This window comes from Poromitra crassiceps (assembly GCF_964638095.1).
Source record: "Poromitra crassiceps genome assembly, chromosome: 3".
NCBI lineage: Eukaryota > Metazoa > Chordata > Actinopteri > Beryciformes > Melamphaidae > Poromitra > Poromitra crassiceps.
In genome coordinates, this window is record NC_139625.1 from 29,174,425 (window position 1) to 29,186,851 (window position 12,427).

General features: G+C 43.3%; 1 protein-coding gene across 1 annotated transcript in view; it reads right to left on the reverse strand.

Annotated features, from left to right (window-relative positions):
- ltk (leukocyte receptor tyrosine kinase) overlaps window positions 1–12,427 on the reverse strand; it is a gene marked incomplete at both ends in the record, with an annotated part of 71,032 nt that overhangs the window by 15,948 nt on the left and 42,657 nt on the right. The window contains 6 exons of the mRNA XM_083632984.1: window positions 4,403–4,501; window positions 4,643–4,828; window positions 8,280–8,436; window positions 9,077–9,205; window positions 9,374–9,524; window positions 10,812–10,986. Coding sequence (XP_083489110.1) covers window positions 4,403–4,501; window positions 4,643–4,828; window positions 8,280–8,436; window positions 9,077–9,205; window positions 9,374–9,524; window positions 10,812–10,986 — 897 coding nt within the window. The remainder of the gene's footprint in view (window positions 1–4,402; window positions 4,502–4,642; window positions 4,829–8,279; window positions 8,437–9,076; window positions 9,206–9,373; window positions 9,525–10,811; window positions 10,987–12,427) is intronic.

The window sequence follows — 12,427 nt, forward strand, 5'->3', positions numbered from 1 at the left end:
ATCTTGCACGAGAGAATGGAGCTGTCCGACATCAGCGGGAAGGAAAAACGCTGTGGCGCCAAAGGCAACAAGTTCCATGAGGCTGTGAATGAGTTCAATGCCTTTCTATTCTCCCTCTGTCTAAATAATGAGAATCAGATGGCAGGTGCTCTCACAAACACACAAAACACAACTACACACAGATAAAGTCACTGACACACACACAAACACACCCTCACATACACTGGAGTAATTGGTCAGATAACACATTGCATACAAATCCAGGCTTGAATCTTCAGGATGATAATGCCTTTGCTGTGGGAATAACACGGTCACTGAATTTGAGGCAACTTGTTTGTGGAGTGAATCAGGGCAATGATGCAACTTCAGCTTGTTCAGTATGGCTCAGAAATAGGCAGCAAATGTCCTAGTTTTCCTTTAATGATGGGCAAAATCCCCCCAAAATGAAATTACCATGAATGAAAGTAATGTTACTAATGAATGAAAGTAATCTGTTACTAGCTGTTACTTGCTGTGGATGTCCAAGTTTTGTTTTTCACTGTTTTATTTTAATTTTTATAAAAGCGCCTGTATTTTTGCAATTCTAGCCATCTTGTTTGTCATTTTTTCTGAAGAGTTTTTGAACCATCGTTTTCTTGACCATTATGGAAAAACTACTGGTTAAATTTTCATGAAACTTTTGGCCCAGGAAGAACCCATTAAATGTTGAAGCAGATCCGTATACGAATCATGAACAAGCAATAATAGCACAAACCTTGGTGGAGGCTGCGCTCTTCAAGTGCCCTTCTGGACTTCCACTGTTACACTGATGACACTCAGATATACCTCTGGACCAAATCCCCCCACAACCCACCCATCTCTCACATCAACTCCTGCCTGTCTGCAATAAAAGTCTGGATGCAACACAATTTTCTATAATTCAACAGTGACAAAACAGAACTCATCGGCTCCAAGTCCACCCTCAGTAAAATCAACAACCCCATACTCATGATTGATGGCACAACTTTTCCCCCGTCCTCCCACGCAACCATGGCGTTATCCTTGACCCCACCCTTTCTCTTGAGCCCCACATCCGCCAAACTGTCAAATCCTCCTCCTTCCACCTCCGTAATATTACAAAGATTTGGTCCTCTCTCACGCGCCCCTCTGCTGAAACACTCATCCATGCCTTCATCTCCTCCCGTCTCGACTACTGTAACTCACTCCTCCACGGCGTCAACGCCAGCCACATCAACAGACTCCAGCTGGTGCAGAACGCAGCCACCCGACTTCTCACCCACACCAAATCTTGGCACCACATCACCCCAGTTTTAAAATAACTTCACTGGCTTCCCGTCGCCGCATTAGTGTGTAATGTGTTAAGTGATTTTAAGTTCTAGAAAAGCACTATATAAATGCCATGTATTATTATTATTATTATTATTATTATTATTATTATTATTATTATTATTATTATTATTATTATTATTATTATTATTATTATTTATTTTCATTAAACTTTGTGGAAGGTTGCAACATGGGCCAACCAGGAACCCATAACATTGTGGCATCCGATAACACGAACACGCAATAATAACACAAACCTTGGCGGAGGTCTGCACTCTTCAAGTGCACTTCTAGTTTTTTATTGTTTTATTTCATTCCTTTATTTTTGCTACATTAATGTTCATCTATGATGAAGAAGGATGATCTTATTGATTTATCATTGTTGTTGTTGAGGTCATTATTCCAGAAGAAACACTCGACAGAGTGAAAATGAAAATGAAGTGAGAGAGAAGCCATGAGAGGTCAGTTGGCCAGTGTTCCCTCACAAGAGGCTGAATCACTTCTGACACCTACTCAAAATGCTCAGAGGGAGTTTCATTAGTATTTATTAGTCAGCTGTGGTTTTCACATGCAATATTCTATTCTGAAAAAGACTAAGGGCCCTATCTGAGCAAAAGCGGTAATTTAGCTGCTACGCTAAATGCCTGTGCGCTCAGTGCTAAAGCCTCAAATGGGCGTTGCAGCTTTTAATTGATGCAATTCGGATTCTTTGGTTGACTGGTAAATAGAAACGTGTTTGCCATGAAGAAACAGGGACATTTGATTGACAAAAATAATTTTGCAAGTATAGGCTATACAATGTCTTGTGCATTCTGCAGAGTTTAAATGCTGGTTTCTCAATTCATTTTCCACTCCCTCTTTGTATTTGCTCCTGCTTGTTTTCAGAGCACATCTGACAGGTTTCATCTCTCTCTCTCTCTCTCTCTCTCTCTCTCTCTCTATCTGGCAGAAAAAAAAGATACTGACAATTCTCTAATGAATTGCTGGACGAAACAGGTCGGATTTAATGTAAATAAATCTATAGAGAGTATGCACGTACGTCACTTTCCCACTGGAACACGCCCCCTCAATCAGGACTGAGTGGCAAAACCTATATGGGCAAAACATTCAGCAGGTTCCTCTCTGTTGTTTGCAGCAGCATGTGTCATTCATCTAGGCTGATTACTGCATTCAAAACCAGTCTTGCTGCCACTCAGTGGGCGTGACCACGCAGTGACTTCTGCTTCTGTGACATCACGTGCATACCCTCTATATATATATATTAAAAAAAAAGAGAGCTGATAATGAAAATTGGTGCTGGTTGAAAGACATCAAAGAGCGGCTGCTGTGTAATTATTATTTAGTTATTTATTTATTTATTTATTTATTTATTTATTTATTTATTAATATTGATTGCTTTTTTTTTTTTTTCTCCTCTATGCCATTCTAAACTATTTTCTTCTATTCTATTCTAATCTAATCTACTGTAATCTAATCTAATCTAATCTAATCTATTTTATTCTATTCTCCCCTCTTCGTTAAAGGAATTCACAATAGTTTGTGGGTTGGGTGTTGGGTTGAGAAATCTAATCCAAGAATCGCAAATGCGTGTGTCCTGGCCACTCCGAGGCAACGGTAATGGTGAACTCAAGCACAGTGGGGGTTTTTAGCGCTAAGAGGTGCTTTTCAGATGTTTTAGCGCAAAGAATACCATAAGGCATGCATTTTGTGGGGAAACGTCTGTTTTTTTTTGCATAAGAGACACCCACAGCAGCATTAGCGCACAGACCCCGGTGCAAAACTGAATGGTATCGTCACCGGCCTGCAAATTACCTGCGTGTGGTGGCCGATCACATAAAACCCGCTTTAGGACACGCAAAAAAGCAAATAGCGCTTGTATGACGATAGGGCCCTCTATATTCATATATTCATATTATATTCATTCATATCCATAATTTCAGTCATGTTAATATTCATGTTACTAACAGCATGAAGTCATGTATATTGATTGTTTAGACACTAGGATTTTCTTTTATTTCTGTATTTGATATGTACTATGTGCGCACAGGACTCTGTGCGCCCAGGGACTACAGATGCAAATTAGCTCTTAGCTATCTCTGGTGCAATATGTTTATTGTGTACTGTCCCTGTTCAAATAAACAATAAAGATAAAGATAAAGAAGACGTGAAATGTATTCCAAACAGTGTATGTTCCCCCTCCTCGCCCCGAAAAGACGATAATGTTATTGTTCATTTTTACTGAGCTCTTGACAGACACTTTCTTTTAAATAAATCTGTTTATTGAGGGAGTGAAGCAGTGACATTAGTATAGAGAGTGAAACAGATCTCCATTTTCTTTGAAAAAAACCAGCAACAACAAAGAAAGGAAAATATGACAAAAATAAGCGCAGCGAGCCCGCGCAGCCGGCGAGCCTAGGAATCGAGTGCGCATAGCGCGCGAGATGCCTAGTACAATTAAAGCAAACAGCACATCAGTACTCATATCCACTCAGAGGAATCAACAATTAAATAAGCCTGCCAGTACGCAAACATGACCAGAACCTCAACCAAACATTAAAAGTCCGGATAAACCCAACAATAGCAGCAAATAGCAAAAGGGGTTCCAGTTTCACTTCTCAGATTTTCAAAATATGTTATGAAAGGTTGCCACTTTGAATAAAAACTTTTGATTGACCCTCTTACCGTGAATTTGATGTTTTCAAGCTTAAGAAAAGATATACCGTCTTTTAGCCAGGTGGCCACAGACGGGGGAGTGGAAGACGACGGGCAAGAAGTGACATAAAAGCAATAATATCAGATTTATTCTGAGTTACTGTTAGGATCTTGTCTGGGATACCGAATATTGTGATTAAAGGGCAGGGTAGTAGTTCCATTTCGAGGACCTCAGACAGTGTCTCAAAAACAGATGACCAGTATTGGTTCAGTTGAGGACAGGACCAAAACAGATACTTTTTACAGATTAAATTAGTAACTTCTATTCTATTCTATTCTATTCTATTCTATTCTATTCTATTCTATTCTATCATCAGTGCCATCACATCTTTATGATATTATGTGATGTGTAAATCAGTCTCACCTGCCAGTGGCTGCAGAAAAATCTCACTCATTGGATGGACAAATGAGATTCCATCCTGACCGTCAGCTGTGATGTCATCAGTCAGCGCAGCATCACCTCCTGGGAGTCAGATGAAAGTCAGATATCACAGTCATTACTAGAAATGAGGATGTAAGGAACACGATCTGTGGACAGACCTACACACACAGAGAAACACATAAATCGAGAATGGATGACAGCGTACTGTGACAACCACTTTACCTCTGTACCCTCCTCCGCCTCCTCCGGCTGTGCAGGCCCCACCTCCGCCCCCGAAGCCCCCATAGGTGGCCCAGCTGAGTTTGGACAGGGCCAAGGGACACGAGGAACCCCCCTCGGCACCTTCCACCAGAGACCTGCCTGCCGTTGGGTAAGGACTGGGGCTGTCCTTCCAGCCGCCACCTCCACCTTCCGGAGGAGATAAACATGAACCCACGATTACACACATTTACATTGCACATTTTAGGCAACATAACCAATAGCAGGGAGTGAAAGGGTCTGGGCTGTGGTAGGACTCCAGTGACCACTGAATGGTCACGTATGAGAGAAGTGATAATCAGAGTGAAGGACAGAGGAAAAATTGATTTGTTGAGAGCAATTAGAGTGGAGTTGAGAGGGAATATGATTGAGTGTTAGAGGAAATTATTGAACAGATGTGTTTGCAGCACATGGAGTGCCTCTGCCGTTCCCACTGAAATGAAATGAAGTTCATTCCGCCGTCAGGGAGCGAGGAGGAGATGATGATGACTGCGCCACAGGGAAGGGAGAGCGAAACGGCCAGCAGCGGCAGAACGCAGAGGGCGGGCTGGTTGTGTAGGGGCTGGACCGCATCTTGCAGATCCCTTTGCTGCCTTGTACACCAGGTTTCTTAATTCAATGCAAGCAGCCACAGGAAGCCAGCGGAGGAAGCGCAGAGTGTGTTGAGTGACAGGGAAGAATTCGGGTGAGTTTGAACATGAGGCGGGCTGCCGCGCTCTACATGAGTTTAAGGGGCTGCAGAGAATGTCTCGGGCTGCCGGCCAAAGAGTTGAAGTAGTGCAGACGGGAGACTGCTTCAGCTTGAACAAGGCGCTGGCCTGAGTCCCTACTGTGCAAGGTTTTGACATATGTTGTCGAGCCCAAACCTGCAGGATCGGGTTGTAGCTGCGATGTGAGCATCTGATGATAGTTGGGAAGCAAGCACAGAGGTCTTGTCAAAAGTGATGGAGAGGTTTTGTAGAGAGCAGGATGTTCCATGGAAAGAGAGGAGCCCAGTCTTGTTGAGATTGATTTTGATGTAGTGAGCAGAAATACAACTTACACAGATGTCAGCAAAACAAGCAGATAATGTACAACTTGAGGGTCAAAGGATGGAAAAGACAGAGTAAGAGAAAAATACATAAAAGTAGAGTCGAGTGTCGTCAGCATATGGGAGAAGTTGCGCGTTGACAGGGCCAAGTGATTTAAGAGGGAGAAGAGGAGGGTGTCCAGGACTGAACACCATGTTCAATGGGAAGATGTAGTAGACCATGAGACACCCATGTCTCATCTGATTAGCAGATAAAATCCATTTCAACTGGTTGACTAAAGCACTATAAAGAATAAAGAGCAATTCCAGGCACAACACCTAAGCCCCAGCGCTATTCAAAAACTGTTACTTATTTTCCAAGTGACAGAAGCTTTGCTAATTCCAAGAAACACACACATCCTTATAGCCTTGGAGCCAAGCTTGCAAACTGAAATCCTTTCGTGTGAGCCAGCAGTAGAACGATAACATACTAGTTCTAGTCTCATGTGATGGCCGACCAGAAAGAGGCTTGTGATCCATTTTTGTTCCCAACCCACACTTTAAACATTGCCAGACACAGTACATAAATGCGTGCAGATATTATTCTCACACACGTAGGCCACACACACACGCGCACACACACACACACACACACACACACACACACACACACACACACACACACACACACACACACACACACACACACACACACACACACACACACACACTTCTAGCGCGAAGAGGCACATATTACCCCCCACTCTCAGATTTTTATCTAAACAATCTCACAGTGGTTTCAATAAGATGAGCTGGTGTATGTTGAGTCTCTGTTGGTCAAGGAGGATTTACTGAGAGCGTTTCTTGGAAAAGCAGAGAGACCTTCTGCGTTATATGTCCTCTTCTCAAAGGTCAAAAAATGTGCGTGTGTGTGTGTGAGTGTGTGTGTGTGACAAGCTAATCCACTCCTGGCCTTCACCTACTTTACCATGTTTGTGTGAGCACATTTTAACGCTACCTTTGAGAGAAATGAAAGCCATGCATAGCAGGTATCACACAGCAAGCAGCTCGAGCTCTTTCACTTTCAAGGGTAAAAAGGTGTGGGGTTAAAATAGAGAAGTAGTAGCCCATCATGTATGTTGTATGTTGTATGTTTAATTAGGTATATGCTATTTGCACCTGTATGTCAAATACGTCGAATTTAAAATGTTTAAGCACGTCTAAAGTATGCACATGACATGTGCACCTATGTGCAGTGAATATGCCACTGTCTCTGACTTGTCTTATCACTCTACTGCCTTATTGCTGTCCTGCTCTGAAAACAAGCAGGAGCAAATACAAAGAGGGAGTGGAAAATGAATTGAGAAACCAGCATTTAAACTCTGCAGAATGCACAAGACATTGTATAGCCTATACTTGCAAAATTATTTTTGTCAATCAAATGTCCCTGTTTCTTCATGGCAAACACGTTTCTATTTACCAGTCAACCTAATACTGCTGCATTAACCCACTCTGCTAACATGTTGCTTTAATCTTGAAACACGACGTGAAACACTAAGTGAAAGTAAAAACCTCTCGCCCCATGCAGATGAGCAGCGTTTGTCAGCACGGGTGGCGGAGAAATTCAAGGCAGATTTTCCACTCCCTGGCAGGTCGTAACGTTCAGCTGACAGCCCCACACACAAGCGCCTTCCACATGGATTCTACTGAAAATATCATTTTCAGTAGAATCCATGTGGAAGACGCTTGATCTGTCTAAACACTGAGCGAACGTAAAAGTGAAATGCTTGTTATATTTCCATGACATGAATGCACTCGTGGGAGGAGGCACAGGCGCGGGTCCCTGTCATCATGAATGCTGCCTGCAGCTGCTGCTGTTGCTCCGCCTCGCTCGTCCTCGTCACAGTAGGCTACACCGTTTTTTGTTGTTATTTTGTAAAATTAATGAAGAGGCAAGGGCGAATGTAATCCCGCCTGTAACGTCGTTACTATACCCCCGTTACTGTAATCTAGATTACACATTTTAAAATGTACTGTGACAGATTACAGTTACCGTTTTTTTGTAATCAGATTACGTAACGGCGTTACATGTAATCCGTTACTCCCCAACCCTATATGTTGTGCTGTTCTGTTCTACTCCATTATATTCTTTTTTTCTCACCCCAAAAATCGTCAGTAGAATGTGTTGCAGCAATCGAGACGTATCCTATCTGTTCTCAAACATAACATAACCATCAACAACAACAACAACAGCAACAACAACAACAACAACCACCCTGCATAGGGAAAACTGCAGTTATTCTCTTCTCTTCTGAAGCATTTTTCTAAACCTTAACTTGGGGTCACAATATTAGAATAAATAATGGAATCTGTAAAAAAAAAAAAAAAAACTAATCTCAAATCTCTCATTTCAAATGTTCTTTACATCTTTGTAATAAATGCCCTTTCTTGTGAGTATTTGCAGACCTCATCGCTTGCTTATTCCAATACTGAATCATCACTTTATTTTTAGGGGGGACATGAGTCAAAAAGATTGAGACCCTCTAATCTAAACCATTACCTACAGTATAGAACTATATTACACTATAGTACCTCCAGCACCGGTCCGACCGCTGGTGCTGGCTGCTACGGTGTCGTTTTCGTACTGCTCCAGTGGTAGCTGGTCCAGACTGGACTCGGGGTCCTCCAGGTAGGCTTTTCCTCCTCCACCAGCCGCGATCAGCAGGGGAACCAGCTCGCCACTTTCCATCTAAGACAAAAAAATATATATACAGTATATTTTTTGTTATAAAATAAAAATCAACAAATGCTATTTATTCCTTTTGAAAGTCTTAGCTGATAAAGACTGTGATGCACAGTTGGTTTCTCTACTGTTTACAAAACTATTGTAAGTCGCTTTGGACAAAAGCGTCTGCTAATGTTAATGTAATGCTAATGTAATGTACTGTAACAGTGTCACAGAAACACTCACACACCCAAGGTTTCTTTGACACCACACCCACATACTCAACATTTCAGTGCAAATAGAACAGAATTAGTTCCCCCCCGCCCCCATAGCGCAAAACACTTGAAAAACTGACATTTTATTACAGAAGGAAAGATCTGAAAGCAGAATACAACTACAGGGGCAAGTTAACATTCTTTTCATGCCAATTCTGTGATACGATGGCCTTCTGACCTCTTGTATGTATCTTATCTATATGTAAACCCGTGGATTCTCAAGCTGTGCTAAATTGTTTCAGCATGCCTGTGGACATTTTTTGATGTTTATCGGTAGCCTATGTACGCTTAATCTGCTGGAGCTATAGCCGCCTTGCTGCCGTAACTGTATCACACGGACCCTCGGCACACAAAATGTAAACACAACTGCAGTGTATTTTAACTGTCACCTTAAAGATGTAGGTGGCTCCTCCGCCTCCGCCTCCTCCGCCGGCCCACTCGGCAGGCCCCTCCCCTCTGAGGTCGTTTTCAATGACCGACGACTCGCCCAGGCAGATCTGCTGGGTGAGGGGGTTTCTCTGCACCCCAGGGAAGAGAGGTCAAAGAAAGAGATGTGGGGGGGGAGAGAGAGAGAGAGACAGAGAGAGAGAGAGAGAAGTCAGTTCCAGTCCCCCTCGTCTCCCCTCTCGCTCCCAGTAGGACATCACATACATCAAAAAGGCTGTCCTTCCTCTCCTCCTACTCACCCCTGGGCATGCATCCTCTCCCTGGTGGCCTACCAGGATGTAAAGGATATCTCCTTTCTCCAGAGGAAATATGGCGGATATGAAGACCCCATGCGAGCGCTTGTTGTGGTTTTTCGCTCCTTTCCCTCCTGCGGCCCCATAGGCGGAGATCCTGAGAGCGACACACAGTTCAGCGTGAGCCAGTAAAGCCAGAAGTATCATTACAACCACCAACCAACACTGTGTGACTGAAAGAAATGGTTTCTGGCTAAATACCATATTGGACAGACTGCAATACGGATATAGATTTCCTTCAGAACATACAGTATGAACCAGTAGACACTCTATGCTCAGTCACCTGTGGTTGTATGTAGATTTGCTCTTACAAACAAATTCTGTGTTGATAATGTTGTTGGGGGGGGGGGGGGGGGCTGTTGTGTATATTTTAGCACAAGTAGTACTGTAATACCATATAAATCCAATCATCTATTCCCGCCACCTCCCTCCTCCTCTCCCCCCATCTCTTTACCAGCCCATGTCGGGGGCGTGATATTGAAGTCCCATGACTGGCTCCACAAATGCAATATAAAACAGCTCTGAGTCTGGATCTGGCAGGCCCGCAGCTGGTTACACTGAGGACAGCGACAATAATCGAGTCTCCAAGCACACGCTCACACCTCTCTATTCTCACTCAGCCCTGCTTGCTGAGTCACGCATATATCAACACATGTGGATGAATGTTGTTTCCTCAATTACTGACCTCCTGGGATTTGGGAACCACGGATAACAGTGGGAAAACATCCTCTGTGTATAATAATTGACTGGCCTCTGATATTGATGTGCAACCACAGGAAATCTCTGGAAAAACGCACGGCTCAGATCTTCCGCTTTACATCTTCAGCCCGAGGCGCCCACATTAGCACAGAAGAGCCTGAGAACCACCCCCTCTATCACTTACATGTATCTGTTAGTAGAACCACCCCCTCTATCACTTACATGTATCTGTTAGTAGAACCACCCCCTCTATCACTTACATGTATCTGTTAGTAGAACCACCCCCTCTATCACTTACATGTATCTGTTAGTAGAACCACCCCCTCTATCACTTACATGTATCTGTTAGTAGAACCACCCCCTCTATCACTTACATGTATCTGTTAGTAGAACCACCCCCTCTATCACTTACATGTATCTGTTAGTAGAACCACCCCCTCTATCACTTACATGTATCTGTTAGTAGAACCACCCCCTCTATCACTTACATGTATCTGTTAGTAGAACCACCCCCTCTATCACTTACATGTATCTGTTAGTAGAACCACCCCCTCTATCACTTACGTACATGTATCTGTTAGTAGAACCACCCCCTCTATCACTTACATGTATCTGTTAGTAGCAGAACCACCCCCTCTATCACTTACATGTATCTGTTAGTAGAACCACCCCCTCTATCACTTACATGTATCTGTTAGTAGCAGGGACCCTCCACATTTGGACTCCTTTAAAGGGGCTGTCCTTCCCCACGGTGACGCTGACATTGGTGTTCCTGTAAGCGCTGTCGCACTGGGCCTGGGTCGGGCCCCGGGGCCCGCTGGCACCACAGGACGTAAACCACCATGTCATCAAAGAGACCTCTGCAAAGATGGAAAATAAATGGGGACATGAGGAGGACGAATGGGATTGAAGGATTGTTGAGCGTGTCGGTGAGTGTGGGCGCATTCATATAGATAAAGGAGTTAAAGAAGGAAGGAGGAAAGGAAGCAAAGAAGGAAGGAAAGAAAGAAAGAAAGAAAGAAGAGCAGAAGGAAAGAGAAAATCTGATACAATCAGAAAGGTAAAGTAAGGTTGCAACATATGGGACGACATCATCTGCTTGGAGAATCAAAGGAAATTACATAAATGTACCGACACAGCACCTGAGGGTGTTTAAATATTGTGTGGAGAACAGATTAAAAGTGTTCTGTTTTCAAATCGAAACAACGCAATCCTCCATCCTTCTCTCGCTGGGTCAGAGATGTCATGTATTTCTTAAAGCTAGAGAAAATGTAATATACACTTCCTGAAATGAATGACTCTCTGCAGGAACCCCTGGATAAAAAGTAGGGTTAGGGTGGGTAGGGAACACATAATGTAAGTCCTGTTACAGTAGGGTTAGGGTAGGGAACACATAATGTAAGTCCTGTTACAGTAGGGTTAGGGTAGGGAACACATACTGTAAGTCCTGTTACAGTAGGGTTAGGGTAGGGAACACATACTGTAAGTCCTGTTACAGTAGGGTTAGGGTAGGGAACACATACTGTAAGTCCTGTTACAGTAGGGTTAGGGTAGGGAACACATACTGTAAGTCCTGTTACAGTAGGGTTAGGGTAGGGAACACATACTGTAAGTCCTGTTACAGTAGGGTTAGGGTAGGGAACACATAATGTAAGTCCTGTTACAGTAGGGTTAGGGTAGGGAACACATACTGTAAGTCCTGTTACAGTAGGGTTAGGGTAGGGAACACATACTGTAAGTCCTGTTACAGTAGGGTTAGGGTAGGGAACACATACTGTAAGTCCTGTTACAGTAGGGTTAGGGTAGGGAACACATACTGTAAGTCATGTTACAGTAGGGTTAGGGTAGGGAACATATACTGTAAGTCCTGTTACAGTAGGGTTAGGGTGGGTAGGGAACACATACTGTAAGTCATGTTACAGTAGGGTTAGGGTAGGGAACACATACTGTAAGTCCTGTTACAGTAGGGTTAGGGTAGGGAACACATACTGTAAGTCCTGTTACAGTAGGGTTAGGGTAGGGAACACATACTGTAAGTCCTGTTACAGTAGGGTTAGGGTAGGGAACATATACTGTAAGTCCTGTTACAGTAGGGTTAGGGTGGGTAGGGAACACATACTGTAAGTCCTGTTACAGTAGGGTTAGGGTAGGGAACACATACTGTAAGTCATGTTACAGTAGGGTTAGGGTAGGGAACACATACTTTAAGTCCTGTTACAGTAGGGTTAGGGTAGGGAACACATACTGTAAGTCCTGTTACAGTAGGGTTAGGGTAGGGAACACATACAGTCCTGTTACAGT